The 20,178-nt window shown below is 36.9% G+C and overlaps 1 protein-coding gene across 1 annotated transcript in view; it reads right to left on the reverse strand.

Annotated features, from left to right (window-relative positions):
- Positions 1–20,178, reverse strand: part of LOC115439966 (zinc transporter ZIP11) — a 58,193-nt gene that overhangs the window by 27,939 nt on the left and 10,076 nt on the right. The window contains exons 3-4 of the mRNA XM_030164071.2: positions 19,548–19,741; positions 17,334–17,527 (exon numbers count right to left, since the gene is read on the reverse strand). Of these exons, the coding sequence (XP_030019931.1) occupies positions 17,334–17,527; positions 19,548–19,741 (388 nt within the window). The remainder of the gene's footprint in view (positions 1–17,333; positions 17,528–19,547; positions 19,742–20,178) is intronic.

Consider the following 20,178-nt stretch of genomic DNA (forward strand, 5'->3'; position numbering starts at 1 on the left):
GACAGATTGTTTGTGAAATACATTTAACCAAAAGTTGCAACGTTTATTCATGACAACTTTCTTTCTTATGTAATTGACCAAGATTGGTAATATAGAGTAGATTTTGAAGTATAAAAATGGTTTCATTCTTTGTTACTGAAATAAAGCGGGCGAAACATTTTCGTAACAATGAATGAAACATGCAACTCGGAATTCAATTAGCCCATGGCAAACAAGTACGCTAGAATATTATGATATTATATTAACTATATATGATAAATACGATAGCACATAGTATAAATTAACAAAGGACATAAAAGGGCAACATTCAATCGTTATCATTTTATTACATCGCAATGTTCGATTCATCTCGTTCGTTTAAGAACGTTAAGAAGGTAATCCTCTAAATGGTTTTTATATGCATTTATAATTGAACAAAATGTCAGTTACATGTCATACGTCTATGCAAAATGTAGCGTTGTATGTGTTACACTGTTTCTATGTAATAAATGATACGAACTAAACGAGAGAATATAGTGGTTTGCGTGTTCAAATGACATCATGTTAGACTTGGACACTTGCATTCTTTATACTGATCTCTCCCCGGGCGCCAAGTAGAACGCATTAATTTTGCATTTTATTTAAAGGATGTTGATGACGTTGCCAATAAAATACAATCGCGATTCACATTACTACGTTACTGAACTACATGTGCTAATGCACAGTTTCACTTGATTACAATTCGATCGTACAAAGGTTACATTGTTCGATCAGACATCATTGTGCAACTTTATTAAATCAAATGGTAATAAAAAAGTAAAAGTCGACAAAGGCCAAATCTAGATAAAGCAGTAGGTACCTATACGTATATAATGCCCTAGTTCTCCAGATAGCAATATAAAAATACATCGAAATTGAAACATGCGATGTTCCACTCGGCCTTGGCATGTGGCAATGTAGACGTCTGCGTCTAGCTGACACTTGCACCAAACATGTGGTGGTAGATGAATTGGCAATATGCGGTGGTTGCGCTAGGTATCGCAGACAGAGTAGGTACGAGGGGACAGACGGAGGAGGGCGAGCGGGGGGTACAGGGGGCGCCGGCTGCCAGACAGCGGGGCTCCGCATGGGAGGCTAACAGCAGCCTCTTGCATCGCTCACTGCTCACCGTCGCGACAGCTTCATGCGAAGGCTGCTCCACTTTGATTAAAATTGCATATTAAGCAACTTTTACAAGACAGTTCGAATACGATCGGTCGATACGCATATATATACAACACGTAGCTTTTTAAAATTGTTATCAGTTTTATTTAATTCCATTAATAATAGTTATACATTGAATTAAGTACTGGTTGCAGTTTCTATTAATTGTATTCACATGGAATCGTACAAGCTAATGCAATGCCCTAAAACAAAACTCTCAAGAATGTTTAATCCAACTTTGAAGTCGACCTATTTAAAGGCAAAAGTTACGAAATTGTTTTAAGCTGTACCTTAACCAAATATAGGTCAATGAAGTGCAGATTTACTCAGAATACTCAATGTCAAGGAGGGGAATCTGCCCGTTTAATATTAATGAGTGGGAATGGACACTATAAGCGTCTATTGAGTCTTGAATATATGTATTACACCAAACCTATTTTTTATTAGTAGGGAAGTAGATTTAAGATGATTTTAGTAGTATGGCTTAGAGTACAAAATCTTTATTTATATCCAAAGAAGGTTCAATACAGTGTCTATTTTTCTGTTTTCTTTATATTTCTAAATAACATATAACTAATGTTACATCTTGGATTACACTGCCGAATCGGTCACGCTATTATACGAGAATTTTGAATGGCAAATCATATGTTTCAGATATTCGATGATGACTAGATATGTAATCACTGAATATTTATTCAACCATACGTCAACTACATACAGTAACATATTGTTTAAACTTCGACATCGTGACTCGTGAGTACACACATCTCCTTATTTTAACAGGATGGACTAAGAACATTAAAAATTATATATAAAAACCGACAATAGCATTTACACAAACAATGAATTATGTTTGCTATTTTAATTATATTGTGATGTTGTCTAAATCAAATTGGTGCAAAAAATTTGGGATTATTTTTCTATCTTATTAGCTCCAAACATAAAATATGAAAATTTACACATTCGCAATGTTTTATGAGACAGTAGATGGAAATGCTATAACAGTAGTTTTAAAAAATATCGTATAAGTGCGAGTTAAATAATTTATATGTGTAACAAGACATTGTTTCTTGCCAAACTTCATAACTCTAGGTCAAGGAGAAGTGCCCTATAGGTTTTAATACCTTTCCGTAATCGCAAAATATGCAAATATTTGCGACATATACAGTCGGTATTGATCGCGTTGACTTAAAACTTTGATTTTTTTTACGGCTGAAAGCGACTGTATACCCGAATATTTGATATAAATTTCAACTTGATACCTCTAAGCGTTACTGAGAAAAAAGATCTATGCAGACAGACAGATAGACATTTAAACATAAAAATTGAAATGGAACCTAAAACTGCCCTTCCCAAAGTCAACAACGGTGTTATATGTTACAAAATATATTGTGATTGTTTAGAGGATAAAATAGTTCAAAAGTGTCTTATTAGATATTTTTACAATGTTATGAAGCTACAAGACTTAGGGATGCCAGTAAAAGCTCTAGACAAAAAGCTTGTCTTTAGAATGTTATTAGGTGATGAAATGGTATAAGAAAAATATAGGCAGTCACAGAAAAGCCAAGAAACGTTTAAAAAACTGCGTATCCCAAGCCATTGTGGTGTGCGCCACTATCCGGACGTTATTTAGTATTTTTGTTATGAAAATATGTAAAGCGATAAGCTTCTCCTTGTCGATGTCTAATTATGGACAAATATAACTCAGCGAATAGGAAATGCATTAGTTGTATCTCTACCTACTGTACCCAACAAATGAGTATGAACTTATATCATTCTATGCAAAAATGTATTGCAACAACTAATCACACCAAGTTCGAGTAAACTTAACGCTCACTCATTGCCGGTTATATTTAATGCTATACACTTAAACATGTATTTCCTTTGGACGTATGAGAAAAATGATTGGAATGTAATATCTATTGAATGAGAGAGCAATTAATAATCAACATTCGAAAGCGTAAAAGGTGTCACGAATACCGACGAATTCCTTCGGCTGGCGCGCGTTTGATTACGCCGATTATTATTGACAGTGGACACTGGCATGCCGGTACCACGGACACCGCGGCCAGAGGGGCTCGGCGGGGCTGCGGGCCGGAGCCAGGACATTAAGCGATTCCACCGCACCACCAATGAGGGACATTAATAAACAAAAACAAATTGCCAGACGAACGTTTACAACGCGTGCAGATCACTAACTGTAAATAGCCATCATTAAAATGACCGAACCGACGATCGAAGCCCAAGAATCTAGTGAATGTTAATTATACCCGTATGTTGGAATTTATTGAAATGAAATTAATTCTTGTTGAGATATTTACTAAAAGAAAGGTTCTGGTGAGTCGTGGGCTAGTGGAAGGCTCCCACGGACCGGTTCAGGTAAGTGGTCCATCAAACTCACAGCTCTTTCTCAGCCGGCGGGTGGCTCGAAGTCGCCGTCGCTCAGTTTTCGGCTGTCTGACTTAGCCATACAAAGGGCATTCAACATACATGTTTCGATTTTGAAAACGATGCACCGATTATATGGTTTCATACTTACACATTATAACAAATACGTATAAGTATGAAATATTGATTATTATTTAAAACGACTATTATTAGTTATGTGGTAACTTAACTCTATCATGATAATAATGTTTTTAATAGAAAGAAAAATTAAGAACTAATTGATTTTTAAAATTTTCTTTTACAGCAGTAATGACAGCTCTTCATACTCAATGAAAAAGGCAAATAAGAAGTGGGAGCGCATAACTGCACGTCATCAAATAAGTGACAGATAACTAAACCACAACTAAAATTTAAATCAAATAAAATACAGAGTGACATTAACTGCTTAACAAATTCGAGTAACTGAAAAAATATGATTGCATACTGACAACAATAACGAAAAGTCTGTTACTATTAAGAAAACGGTGACTGTAAATTTTGTTCTAAACAAAAAAAAGTTTTATACAAGTGCTCCCATTTTTAAATAAATTTCACTATAGTATGGGCAGCCACATACTATGTTATACAATAAGACTGAAAGTTCTTAATTTTCATAGCAAATTTTTTGAAAAAAATTGAATGCGTAAGTTTGTGAAAACGTTTAGTTGTTTATTATAGTTAACTCAATAAATAACAGCTGATCGGATTTTAATGAAATTTGGCACACAGATAGACCATAACCTGGATGAATAAATAGGTTTATATCCCTGAAATTTGCTGCCGTGGATAATAATTGAACTCTTCTTCTTTCTAATATGACTTTTCAAATAGATGGCGCCGATATCGTACCGATGGCGTAAGGGATCAAGTTATTTAGGCTCGTTTGTATCGGAAACAGGCTTATCAAGCGAGCGAGGCCGCGAGCAACACTTAGTTTTAAATAATTTTGAATTCTCGAATCACGTTCCTATGCCGTTATGGCCTGTCTCTACTTAGCATCAACCTCAACTCTTTCAAACTTACGAAATATAAACTACGGTAGTATTGACACACACCTTTCATTTAATTCCTTTTGCTATTTCCGATGTACAAAAACTAATTGTCGTCTCAATAACAAAGATAATAAATATAATATTTTCCACAGACATATCACTGGAATAAAAACAGAATAGCTTTAAGAATAGCTCTTCGTCACCGTTGTTTAGTCTCGCTTATTTACATGGAGGAAAGTTTTTATGCAATGAAAATAGTTTGTCTTTAGGACAATAATGTAAAGTGGGGTATAAGCCAGTTTGTAGTATAGTCGACAATAAACAATTTAAAGCGAACTGTCTTCCGTCGCCTCATTAAACCATTACATTACAATAAGTTCATTCTGAAATTCTAAAATTAATCGCGAAGTTTTAACAAAGTTGAACTCGCTCTATGAAGTCACAGAATTGTAATATTAACGAAACATTTACCGTGGATTCACACGAATTGCACTTGCAAACTATGCGATGGACAATTTTGTTTTAGATCGCCACTTGGAATGTTGCCAAAAATGTCACAATAAGGAGAAAAATGTAAACACAGTCGCATTCTAATTCAAAAATAAGGTCGTCTCGTCTCCCTGTCCATGAACGAGATGTCTCGCCAAAACATGACTCGTGTTACAAAAGCGAAACATATAATTCACTCCAAAGCTCTGGCTTTTATACTGGATTTAAAATATAATCATGTGTCGCCGGCTCGGCGGTTTTGTCTGGACGCTATAATTAACCTGTGTATTTAATAGTCACCTGTTTTGTCGCACGTGTAACATCTATTTATATCTTGGTTTGTTGAGTTTAGTTTAGCATGCTATAAGGATGTCAGCGTCGATTTGCCATATGTACTCGTATCCATGCACATTGAACAGAATTCAGTTTAAAGTCTCCGCACTTCCTATTATCCGTATAATTCGGCTGCACGTTGTCTACGTTGTATTTTCCGGTAATATATCTTAAACAAATTTCAATCTTGCGGTTTATGTTTTAGAGTTGTACGTGCAATGTAGCAAGTAATTCGCGAAACTAATTTCGTAACAATAATGCAGGCACCCTGTCGATCACCTCTGCTATGCAAATGTAAATGATGTCACTGGTGAGTGGGCACAGAGCAGCTCGCAGTGCATGCCGTTTGTACGTACACACCCGACACAGGTATGTAGGTACGCGCGAGGCGCCATTGCGGATTTCCTTCAGCGAATGCAGCATTCCGCGCGAACCTTCGCACTGACTCAGCGCACGTACTTTATCGATAATCACGCGAAGGTAATCGCTCGTATATTCAACAGGTGAATTATGAATGGGACACGCCATTACTGCCACCTGTGAATATCGTCGGCCTATAAACCTCGCTAATGATAGGCCCGTATTGTACACGTTGCGGTTTATAATAATCAAATAAGAAAATAATAATTAAGATATGGGTACGTAAGAAATTTATAATATGAAACTACTTAAGTAAAAATTTTGTTTTATTTTTTTAGTAGATATCTATTTTTGTTAAATATATTTTAATTATTATTAATTAAAATATATTTAACAAAAATATTATTATAATATCTAGGTCCTAAACAAATAAAAACAAAAAGTTCTTAACGCCTTCTTTGTGTGAACCTGTTTACGTAAGCCTGTATGTATAAATATAAAGTGAACCATTCATATTACCAAACAAGGTTCGCGGCGACACCGAATTGAATTCTTTAGATTTACTCACCCGCGAGCCTGCATATTAATACAATTCACTCATACCATACTTGGAAAAATTGTGCATATGACAAGAACCGGTTCCAGTAGGTAAACAATAATGACTCATAGATACAAAATAATTATTTATTCATCGTGCAAATAAAACATGCGCCGGATTTTCCCGCTGCAGTCGCGAATGCCATACGATGCTCTTTAAGCACAACAGTAAGCTCGTATAAACGGCACTGAATGCGCGGCGCCTATTTCCTAATCTTTGCTATTTATTTTAGACATACTCATTTCCTGATTCGTGTCTAGACTTCACTATAAGCACTATTAAACCTTAGTCGGCTACAAAAATACTTTTAATAAAACTGTAATTTAAATGGCAAAAAGCTCTATTACGTTTGAAACCCAATAATACTACACTAACTTAATAACCTTATAAACGATGATTATAATAATTTCATTTATTACAGTTGCCGTAGGATCTCTCAATGGAGATTTTTTTTACTTATATTCTTAACTAGCTTTTGCTCGCGGCTTCGCCCGCGTGAAAAAGTTTTCAGAGATATATTAGGTATGTCTCGCCATATATTTTCCCGATAATATCCGAATACTCATATATTCCCGATATAAAATGGAGCCTATATTTTAGGTTAGATCTCTAGCAATACATCGGTGAAAACTGCATTAAATTCCCCGCAGTAGTTTTTGCGTGATGTGTTTATTAAATTACAAAGAGGCAGCTAAAATTTTAAAAACTTTTGGTGTGGCCTCTGTAGATCTAATAAAGACTACCATATTAGTATTTTTCGATATCTATAATGTACAGATATTGACGTGTTTTATTATAATATGTAAAGATTAGTTAATTAATGTATCGAAACGTCACAATTCAATTATTCGATGTAAAGCTCATAAAACAAGATAAATAAATACATTACTTGGAATATAAGAATAGCACATTTCTAAGTAATATGTTGGGACTTACTATTACATAAGACGTCATGAAACGTCATTGTTAAATGGTACAATATGAAATTATAATTACTAATTTCAAAGTTTAATATTTATACGGCTGTATAGAATAGGCGCTAGTTGTCACCGGTGTATTATTCTATAATAGGCAATTAGACGGGCATACGACGTGTGACGCGCAGGCGCAGCTCCGTGACGCATGCATACAGCCAGGGCCTGACTAATGCGGCGCTTGCGCACTGCACTACAACCTTCCAACTAATTGATATTATGAACCAGTATCCGATAAAAACACAACACACGAATATTTATTATTTAATATGTTTTAACAGAAACACGCAGCGGAACTGCAAATTATCAAAAGATACTTAATTTTTTTAATTTGCAATCGAGTCCTACTTGTAACAACAGCTCATACTTAAACGCATGTACCGAAACCGATCGCCAAAGGAACACAACTATGCAGCATTCAACAAGAACAAAACAAATATCCACCGTGGTGATTGACTGGGCACTTTTAGCTTACAAGCAAACGCGCGCCGGTTGGCGCACAGGAAATCGTAAAAGTGCATCTAGAGCAACGTTGTTGGTGCGCATCTTCCGGTAAAGCGCTTTCCGGCGCCGCGCCGCGCCACCCGCTTGTTTCCGCTTCATGTGATCACACTGCGCCGTGCGCCGTGCGCCGTGCGCCGAGCGCCGAGCGCCGAGCGCCGAGCGCCGAGCGCCGTCATACACATGGGAAAAACGTTTACTCAATCTTCTATTTTAGGAAACCATTTACGCACAGCAAATATTTATTGAATAACATAATATTTGTCGCTATTATAGATTCGTTGGTGTAGTTATCTATAATTGATGCTTTATAGATGTGAAACTTTCGTGTACTTTGTTAACAGCGCATTTTATATCTTAAAGGATTTTGTTAAAATGTTTAATATATAGGTACATAATTATACACGTAAATAGTTTATATTACCTAACTCTCATATACCACGCTCATCGAAACGCTAGAAAAAGTTTGTAATTATTTTCTACATATAACTCAATTTTAAATGATGACTCATTCTACTGATGAAGTATGGGTATTTCCAAAAGGCAAAGGGAATACTTTCCTCACCTTGAATATTGCATTTCCTGTCCCACAAGTTATCTTATTCAAAAACGACTTAATAGATTACGATATGATGCTCTTGTAACTATTATTACCGTAAATAATTTTGAACAGATTGTTTTATACGTTAACTTTTATTTACACTGTGAGGTACGGTTAACGATTACTTGAAAATACAAACCTAAACGTAACTTCACAAACTTTATTTTTACATGCAACTTCTCGTATTACCTTTTGTTTGCTGTCTCATTGATATGTACCTATTTATCATACACACTCTAAGACAGTTTTAACTGTAAATATGTACGTCAACATAAAAACAATACACATATTTACTTCCACAATACCTTCAAATTAATAATAGAAAGGCCAAGTGAATATTCAAGACACGGCTAGCTAACAGCACAATTTTCATGGTGAATTAACTACCTACCGCAGATTAATTGCCCACACTTAAATTTGTATTTCCAAGAAGATTATTGCAGTAATTATTCCCTGAGGAGTGGCGAGCGACACCTGCTGATGATTACAACAGTTACGAGTATCCTCGCGAGCACCGAACCGCTGAATGATATAACATCATCCAGTGATGAATGATGATTAAATACGATATTCCTGTTACTGACGTGTTACCACGAAAATCTTATTTCTCGTGTTCCTAGGTAGCGCTTGGAAATTTCCTTATATTATTGTGGAGGATGTAGGATAATACATTTATGACAATATCATAACGACTGACGGATAAAGCACAGCTGAAACTGGTGGCTCTACGAGTAGTAGCGTAGCTTGCCATAGAGGGCCCTATATGAAAATTTATCGGAGGCCTTCAGAGCAACGCGAACTTTTGGGCGCTCACTTGGTTTAATATAGGTATGAGCCAAGGTGGCCCCCTGAAACTCGGGCCCTTTTTCACTGACACGTCAGACACAGCGGTAAGTACGCGCTAATTTACGAGCGTGGATTTGTTTATTCGAGTTCCATAAAGTTAGTTAAAACTAAAAAGATTTTTTATAAATCCGTCCGAAAATTTTTCTACCATGGTCCACGGCCTACGATTTCATTGATAAATTTTAGTCATATATAAATGCAAAATTTACACGGTTTTTCAAAGTATTACAATATAATATATCGTAATAAACATAGTCAAATAATTTTGTTGTGTGCCTTATATAAATAATTTTAACACTTAGTTAAACTAAGAGACGATTATCATTAATTATAAATTACTTTGGAGAGTAAAGAACGCACTACAACTTCAAGGCGACAACATTAACAATACCTACTAAATACATTAATATTGCATTTGTAACATTCATATTCGAATTCTAAAAAATATAGACATATAGTATTTATCGATAATGTCATTACTGTATATTTCACAAGACTGTACTAGCCGCATTCCTATGGCGGCTCATGAACTCGGGCGCGGATTTCGATTCACAGAATTTGATTACTCCTGAATCTTTATAGGGCGTATTAACAAATCATATCATATCCATTTACATACTTAGGACCTAATAGTAAATCAACCCTGGCACGGCACCTTTTTTAAGGAAAATAAATAGCGAACAGGATATTTTTTTTTACATTTGAATAATCCAAAATTATTAGCTTATTTTATTCATCTGATAGTCAGCAAGGTGAATGTCAGTTTTAACTGCATTTATAATCGAGTATTGACTACATTGGATAAAAATAGTTCAAAAGTGTTCGGTAGACTATAATTTGAATTTTATGTATTAAAAACTGCGGAATATTCAATGCAAATATTTACGTATCCCATTAATGTTCACGTGCTCTGTAAAGATGAAAAATCATCATCAAAAATTTCATGTTTGTGGTCCAAAAGTAGTATTAATAATAGAAATCATTCCTGCTGAAAGTAAAGCACCCATCACCCTAAATATTTATCAATTATATAAAATTTTATTGGCATTCATAATGACGTGGCCCTCTTACATTCTCAAAGTACATACTTTCAAACAAAAAAAAAAATCAATGCGTAGAAGCGAACAGTGTTTTAGAAAGTATCGCTTTAGTAAGGAATTCGTTATGAAATAGTATTAAATGGTATTGTTTGTGACGGCAAAGAAAAAATGAAAAAGCAAACAGTTGCGCATTCCATTGGCTAGTGCACGTGGTACATTCCAATGGGGTCATGCACCACACGAGGCGCGCGTGCGTAAAAACAAGTGCAACGTTCCCGATCGGTCCGGCCCTGCTGCCTGCGCACTTTTCTTCACAATCGGCTCCAAATCGCTTAAATGAACGGTGTCTTACGTTTCATATTCAAATATCATAACGTAAACAATCGTTTGTCGATGCGACGCTTGCTGTTCAATTTTAAACAATTTATTGCGTTCAGCCTTTAATATGCTTTGTATTTGTTATCGTGCCAAAAATACACTACTCAGCGTTTCTAGTAAACTTCATTTTAAATTTAGACAAAAACATATTATATGTACATATGACGTTTGTGTTGAACCTTTTTGCTAAATAGGTACATACTCTCAAGTTAGTAAAAATGGTCTTGTAATATTTGTAATTTGCATATTGTGACATTTTCCTCGCAGTGTGTGATTAATATCAACATAGATACTCATACACGTTATATGTATGTATAGGGAAAAGTGATTCCAAACTGCATGTTACAGTTATAATTTACGTGTTTCTATTTAAAGCTACGGGTTTTGTTATTTCCTTGTGTGAATGTGAATTTTGCTATATAAAAGCCAGCGTGGAACTATTTTAGTTAGTGTAACATTCCATTGTGGAGGGAAAGCGGCAGAAGCTTTGGCGTGTGGCAGGGCGGTGGGTCGGAGGCTTCGCAGGAATGCGGCCGGACGCACGGCCTCGCTACATTACAGCCTACCCCCCGCGCCGCACTTCCCACCGCCTCTTCGAATACCCGCAGTTTTACACTTACTACTTACATTGCATTATTTGTTCGCAACACAAAAAACAACATTTGTAATTTGATATGACGTAATAATAATTATATGTACGAAGTTATTAACTTTGGTTTCCGTAAAATGTATGTTATACATAGTTATTTAACTGCTAGCATTTTTTAACTCAACTTAGGTATTAACAAATAGAAAAAGCAATTCTTAGCTCGTGAAACTAAATATTGACAGTGATTTGTTTATGTTTTTTTTTAAATTCACAAGGAGCACCAGTTTTTCAGCCTTCCATAATTTACAGGGACGTAATTATCATTGCGAAGAAATGAAACAGATTTGCACAAAAGGCTAATTATTTAAGTAGGCCGTGGGCACGGGCTCATATGTGAATACAGACGCGCGCCTTAGAACGAAACCCGTGAAAGGAGCGAAGGCCGACACATTCCCGAGGCTCTAATCGTAAATTATAGCAGCGCGAACGACGTCGGAGCCGGCAGGAGAGCTTGTTACGATATTTGAACAAATTCCCGCCGGTGTTAATCTGCATAATAACAGCGGCGGACACAAAGCGGTTACCGACTCCCATTATGCGCAGGCGCCATCCACAGCCCGCGCGCCACCGCCACACCGCCACGCCGCCCCCGCTTTCACCTCCTCCAGGTTCGGTCCGGGCACCACACGGCGCGCTATACGGACACACGATCGTTCGAACCCGATACCGACAAAATGCGATGTTAAATCGACTCGCCTTATCGTCTGTCATCATAATGAATGCCTGCGAAACTTTGGTATGTTTTATATATGAACAGAACGTTCCATGCGCGGCTAACTTATATTTTTTTATATTCTAGGAAATCAACAATACAAATATTACGAAGCGCTACCTGTAGGATGGAATTCAGGAACATAAATGAATTGAATGCGCCTGGGCAAGCTGTGCACACAGGCGCAATGGCACCGCACACTGCACGGTACAAGCCGCAACGGTGCACGGTGCAAACATGCCGTACTAGTAGATCCCTATTAATTAACTTTGTGATAATGATACTTTTCATGTACATACGTATGTGTTCTGTTAAAGGCGCACTGTATCATTACTTTATTACAATTGGCAGTAGTTAATCGCTATGAAAGTAATTATACAAACGTTACCTCATTAGAGGCGCAATTATTTCTGTAATGAGCAAGAGTACGATCTGAATAACAAGCAGAAAAGTCGGGAACAATGGAATCATACAAAATGATTACTTGAAAGAAACTTAAATGAATCCGATACAATGACTTACGCATTGAATTTGTATGCTTGAAAAATTACAAAGGTCGGTATTTTATAGTAAACAACAGTAGCTGAACCATTTCGTGAGGTGGTCCACAAGTAGCATTATTGATCTGGGATATAAAAATGCGCTTTACACAATTCTCAAATATTTTTTTTTATATTAGACTGATATCGCAGATTAGAATCAATGTTATTGCCATGCAACAATTTACTTGATTAACTTTAGATTATTCGTACGATTCGATTAACGACTTATAACTGCCTGAGAGGCGTAAGATTTACTTCGTAGTAAGACAATGAGTATCTTTGCTTAGCTATAGAAGTATAAAGATTAGGAGACTGTGAGGAAATAAAGGAATGTAGCAAGCGAGCGCTTACTTTGGTGCTGGCGATTTAATAACTACAACAATTAACAGTGAATAGAAGAGACCTGGTGATACATGCTGAAATGGAAAATAAATCGAATATAGTTTTTAAGAAAAAGAGCAAGTTTGTTACTGTTATATAATAATAAAAACCAAATAGTGAATAACTCCGAGAAAATTTTACTACACGATTATTTTGAATGGGTATATTAGTTGTGTCTAGAATCCTAACGACCACACCATAATCACAATTTTGGCTGAATTTGTTTTTGTTCTAACCTAATTTTATGTTACAAAAATGTCGTGTGACTACAAGGCATGGACGGAAAATTATGTCGCGGCGCGCGATCCCACGTTGGTGTGCAATGAGGGCAGGAGGTCGCCAATAAACGGTTATACGGACGTTATTAGGAAAAGAAGGATATTATGTGGCAGCAATGATGCTCTCATAGTTTACAAAAAACAAACGCTATTGCGAAGAGCACGTACCAAACTCAAGCCGAGACTATTATTTATAATGTATTAGTACAGAAAGAAATGTAAACCATGCTTTGTATTAGTTGACCAGGACTTCAATGCGGACACCGGCGCAGGGAAAATACATACATATTATAAACAATGACAAACTGTTTCTTTCACAGATTGTAATGTCTAAGTGTCCGCCATTTTGAAACATAATGGGGCGACGTGGCACAGAAACGTACACGACCTACATATTAACAGAAACTATTTTAACGCCAAATGTCATTCACATCGGCTAACAAATGAGACCTGTACATTAACATTCCTCTATAAAACAGCTGTTGAGTGTGATGAAACTGATCAAGCCAGCGGTATTACTATGGCATTTCGTTGAACTGGCTGCGGTGACATGATTTTTCATAACATTTGTGATAAGAAAGCTGCACGCAGGCCGTAAAGCTGTACTATGGCCGAGTTAAACACAGTCGACGCTAGGTGGTTGCTCCCTAGTGCGGTAGAGTTCCTTAATGCACTTACGGATTTGTGCATTTCTTTAGCGCGTTAAAAAAATATATATTTTAGTTTATAGCCAGCGTGACTGGTCACTATGAGATGTAAAGTATCTCAAAATGACGAACTCGGTTCGATGGCATGAAGATCTTTGTGTTCTTAGTTCATGGTTGAGTCGCTGTTTACGAGCAGTCATGGCATTAACCATATTATATTGATAAAGTGCGAATAGTTAGCCCGATAAACTCTCGCATACAAGCAATATCCGGTAAAAATTTACATGATTGAATTATGACTTAAATCGCTCGCGCCTTTCCCGAGTAACGCGTCGCGCCTGCGCCCGCCCTTTCACTCTAGCCAAGCACCAAGCACTAAACGAGGTCATACATTGGCATGTATGTATAAATTTGCGAATGCACTGGCCCATGCACTGCTAAAGGTATATATGCTGCTTCAGACAAAAGCGGGACTCCGTTGTGGACATGCAGTGTTCGGTGCGTTGCGGCTTGACAATTTCAACTTATATTCATGTATGGAAGCATTTGTTATAAGCGACAAATATTCATGTTCCGTTGCTCCCAGCGGCCTGAACCGCGGGCAACGCCACAACGTCCTACATCTGCATTTGCTATTAGTTTGTACTAACTACTAAATACGAAACGACTACTACTAAATACGAAAATTTAACACTGCAAGCATCAACGCAGGTCCCGGTTGTCAGCATCTCAATGATTAAGACTACGTCTTCTTGCATACTGAATCGCGTGAGACATCACCCAGCAACGAGTCGCAACATCATGAACACGTAATGTTCGTGACGAATGATCCGCACAACACCACGCCTAGCTATTTAAACATGTTCATACATTATATGAATTTTTGTTTGTTTAGCCACAAGAATCGCTGTGGGTATCCTCAAAATCCGGGCGCCGCCTCGCTAGTCTCTACACACGAAAAATCCGCAACCAGGCGCCTTGCTTAACAAATTCCATGTCAATGAATGGGCCCTTACGATTCCAAAATATTACCCTATCTTGTCAACTAATCCGATAGATGGAATTCATGTATGTAAGTAATCATTGCTTTGGTCAAGATCTATAGAAATTATGAAAATTTACCAATGGAGACCAAAAGTCACCCAATAATCAATATTATAGGATGCGCATCTAAAATTCAGATGTGGGTATGTGCGAACATTTGCGTCAGTACGGAAAACGAACCCGCAGTCTCGTTTCATTATCAGCTCAACTGGCGTTGCGCCACAAAGAAAATTATATAGTTCTACATCGAAAAATATCTTAATGTTAAACGGGGCGATTATAATCGTCTGATAGAAAGCTAATATTTACTTATTAACAGTAGGGGCATTACTTAGGACTATGAATAATTACTGCACGCCACTGCACTGCGATATTTATCCTAAGACATTAGAAATGCGGTTAAGATTTATGATGTCCAGTACGTAATTATACGTAATAGGTGTATACGTATACATATATAATTTTGTAGTTAATATAAATTAAACGAACTAATTATTTTGAGCTATGTTAACATTGTGCTACATATTAATATTATCTGATTGGGAGGTGCGTGCGTTTACGTATAGGACTTGGAAAGAGGCCCTAAGAACCGAAACAAACAGATATGTGTATAGTTGAGGTTTTTAGAAAAAGTAGGTGAGACGGTGTACATTAGTGAGAGGTGCCAATATTTAACGGTTATGAATATGCTGCACCCACGCGTCAGTATAGACGACGCGACAAATCGTCAAGGTTGACTTCAATGATACGGCGCGACGGCGGATTTTTCAGTGAAATAGTTTCACCGGGCGGTTTCGGCGGCGGCGGTGACGGCAACGTCTGCGCCGGCGCGCCGGTCGATGCCCTCGCCGCCACGCGATTTGGCTCCACTCGACGCAACTACTAATGAAACGTCCACGTTGCCAATACATTTGCTCTGTACTCTGTAATGCATTACAGTTCCCCTTCGCACATAACTCATCCCGCTGCGGCCTCTCGTACCGACCGAACACTCATAACGTGCTTCCCCGATAATTTCCTTCGTTAATGACAGAAACGTATGGCGGAAACGTCTGTCAATAATGAATATCGCACTGAATGACCCTACAAAGTTTCCGAGCCGATGGGAAACGTTGTTCAAGATGAACAATTAAACGTTTCGTAATGAATCGTCGAAATTAAAACTAGTTAGCAGCGCAATCGCCATGCCAAAAACTAAGTAGGCGTGTAACGACTCATGCCAAACATTCGACGAGACGACACGAGTCGCGAGCGTCGCGACACAATCCTCCATTGGACGTTTAACATATCGAGAGTTATCTACAAAGTAGACAAAGCTCGCAACTCGCAACATAACTGTGTTATCGAGTTTTAAATATAACTATCGGTAACTAATTCGGCGAGTGGGTGGTCATTATATTTTGATGTTGATAAATTAGAATGAAGCCGGCGCTAGTGACTATTGTTAGCGATGGCTAGCGGCTAGCGGGTCCGAGGCGATGCACAAACCCAAAGCCATAGTGCAAACGTGTAGCTGCATCCCGCTCGCGCCCGCAACTTATGAATGAAATGCCTGCGAAACCACTGCCGCCTTCGGTTTAACAACGGTGCCTCACGTTCCTTCTTCTGACGTAACAAAATGGCGCTCAATATATTTGCATACGTATTGATCCTACATAAGTATTTATAGAATATTACATTGTCTATGACCGAATTAATGATCTGGAAGAAAAGCAATCGTTTCCTATTGGAGCAATGTGAAACAAAGCATTGTCGTGTAGAAAATATGCTAATAGGCAAATTAGTGGTTTAAAAATGTTATTAATAACTTTGGCCATTACATACATTTTATAATAATGTAACACATAACTATATATGGCTCCGGCCTAAATTTGTTATTTGCCATAGGTATCAGTATTTTAAAATTCCCTATTGTAATATTAAAAATATGTATACTAACGCCATCTGAACATAATCTTTCTAAACACATAATGAACAGATATGATACAGGAAAGTCGGTAGATGGCATATTTTTTTCAAGAGATGGCCAACTTGTGTTCGTGCTGATGCATCAATTAATAACTAGATGGCGCCACTGAAAAGTTAACAGAATATACATACTAACCTACTATAATGAAATGTGTAAAGTCGTACCGAAATATAAACAAGCCGATCAACCTAACTTGACATTGGCATAATCTATCACAATTGCAATAAAAAAGACGGATAAAAACTATCTGTACTTAGCATACAGAGGGCATAGTCAAGTTTGGTATGATTGTATGCTGTTATTGCGCACAACAGTACTAACAGGAAAAAAAAACTTTGCAAACCGGTTTCCCTCGTTGTTTTTTACCAGAATATTCCAATTTAAACTTACCTTGAGGACGTGAACGAGGCTTTCTCTGAGGAGCCGGCCGCGCCGAAGGACACTCCGACGGCAAGTCCCTCGGGTATGTTGTGTACTGTGATGGCGACTACTAGTAGCATGATTCTCTTCCACTGCGACTGGCGCGCCTCCAGCGCCCGCGCCACGCTGTCGCGGCGGTCACCCTCGCCATTCTCACCGTTTCTCTGAAACATTTCATGTTTTTATTTGGTTGTGTTTACTATGAGTATGACAAGTTGCGGTAAAGGCGAATGCGACTGACCTACCACCAATTCAATATGATCAATCAAAATGACATAATTATGGAGTGCAATAAATTTAATTTAATTGAATAATATTGATTTTTTGATAAATGCCGCTTTTAATTCGTATTCTTAGGTCGTGGCTTATAAATAATAGTTAAAAATAGTCTTAAGGTAGTAGTCTCTATAATGCTAAAAATTAATAGAAACGACATCGCGTACTTGGGAACTTAAGACGTGATAAGTGAAAAACACAAAGGCTTCCGTAGTTATAATTTAAGTAGGTATATCTAAAAGAGAATTTACTGATAAGCTAGAATAGCTTATAGAAACTAACCTATAAAATCCCTTCCAAATTAATGCCTACATATATCCATATTAGTTATCTTATTTTATAGTGAATACTGCAGTATATACAAAATTGTTTCATATAATAATATGCTAATGTTACACACCTTCAATAAGCAGTTGCTTTAGAATTTACAATTCGTTTTCACCTAATAGGTTAATGTATGTGCTACCGATGTGTGTTTTTTAAATAAACAAATAAAACAAAAAAATACTGCGAAAAAAAAAACAAGTTTAGACGTTTGAATTTAATATTAATTGATTAAATTATTACTATTCTAGGTTTGTAAATATCAAAACTGTTTTACAATTCATTACTCAAGTCTGGATTTTTTTGCTAGCCTCACTTTAACAATACATAATACGACAACCGTAAGCATTATTGCAAACAATTGAATCCAGAGAAATGTTTTTATTGTAATTATGTCAATAAACCTCATTCACAGTAATAAATTCTTATTCCTTATTTATTTTACAGATAACAAACAAAAAACCCACTTTACTTTAAACCTCCAATAATTATTCAAACAATCTATGGATCGTAGGCAAATGTAATTTGAATGAATGTGACTAGTGTAACACAACAAAAACACAGTTATTACCTACTTCTGTTCATTCTGAGTGGAATTTTAGCCAAAGTTGTAATATTACTGTCACACTTTTCTGTGTGGTAAAGTGTGTAATTAGAGCTTTCCTCATAATAAAAAAATAAATATTCTAGTCATGGTAAAACAAAATAAAAAAAATCTAAATTTGTGACTGGTGAGATAAGTTAAAAATATGTGAAAATTGAATATAATATTAAAATTCGATTGTGTATCAAAAAAACCTTTATGGAATATTGAACTTCAAACTATAACTTATGAAGTTGTCTCGTTGAGATTTAAACTAGAAATGTTTCGTAGTAAATTTTTTGCTTTTAAAGGAAAAATTTAGCGTAAATCGTTCCAATTCGATTAAGTACAGTAAACAGAGCCATAGTCGACGGCGATTAATAAAATAGTTGTATAGTAACTATAGGCCGTATTTGTCGATGACAATCAATTTCGCTCTGAAGAGCGACATCAACTGAGACGCTGTCAAATTAAATACAACGTCTTATGATCGTCGTTATTTAATAAACATATATCAAGAAAATCTCACCTGATCCAAGTCCCAGCATATTTGCTTGATTTTAACGGCTGAGTTTCGTTTATTGAATAAAAACAAATGACAACTCAAATATTGTTTAATAATATACCCTAAATGTCTACTTAAGATCCTACTTAAAGATGAGATCGATTTATTAATTCAGCGCAATTTTTCATAATTATTACAAACTAACCGACAGTACTATTTATAGTCATTTTTTATAGGAAATTATTGCTTCGGTGACGTAGATGTATTTCGTGCGCGCAACATCACTCTGAGATCACGGGTTCGAATCCCGGTTGGGCAAAGTGATATCGAGTATTCAAGCTCAGTATCAGGCAGTCTGGAATTTGTGTCCAATATGGCGACAGGCACACCCCTTATCCAAACATAGAAGGAAACACACAAGGCGAAAGGTATGGGTGCCCTAATTGCACCTCTGGCTACTCCTTCCGTGATAAATGTGTTTTAAAAATATACTAACCACAGAATGCACTGAATGATGGTGACCGCGCCGCCTTTGCGCCGTGTGCTGGTTGGAGATGCAGTCGGCGAAGTCCGCCGGTTGCGTGTTCTCCATTGTAACTACGCTGGTGGGATTCGACGGCCGTCGGTTGAGCGCCGTCATCATTTCCAAATCTTCTAATTTCTCTTTGGAGTCTTTGCTTTTTGTGATAGCTGTCAACAAATCATGTTATAAGATAATTCATGACGTTTAATAAGACAAAATGATGAAGCGGCTATAGCCTAGCCATGCATCGTACGGATTGCGAAAAAGCTGTCCCGCATTTCGGGAGAGGACTTCTACCGGGCAGAATCCCTACAAAATCTAGTGAATGATACATTACAAGGGCGTAATAATTGCACCTCATAATACGAATCTAGGCCCGTCATGTAGATTTTCATTTTTATCTGCCCAAGACAAACAACTTGGATATAGGTTATGGTATAAATTGTTTATACTTGCAGAAGTTACGTTAGTTTTTGTAACAGTAAATATTATATTACATGATAATATATTGATATTATAAGGAGAATGATAAAAACCGTTTTAAGTATGTATCTATGAATGGGTCGGCCCAGTTGGGATAGTACAACTGTTTTACAGAAAGCAG

This window comes from Manduca sexta, chromosome 15 (genome assembly GCF_014839805.1).
Source record: "Manduca sexta isolate Smith_Timp_Sample1 chromosome 15, JHU_Msex_v1.0, whole genome shotgun sequence".
Classification (NCBI taxonomy): Eukaryota; Metazoa; Arthropoda; class Insecta; order Lepidoptera; family Sphingidae; genus Manduca; species Manduca sexta.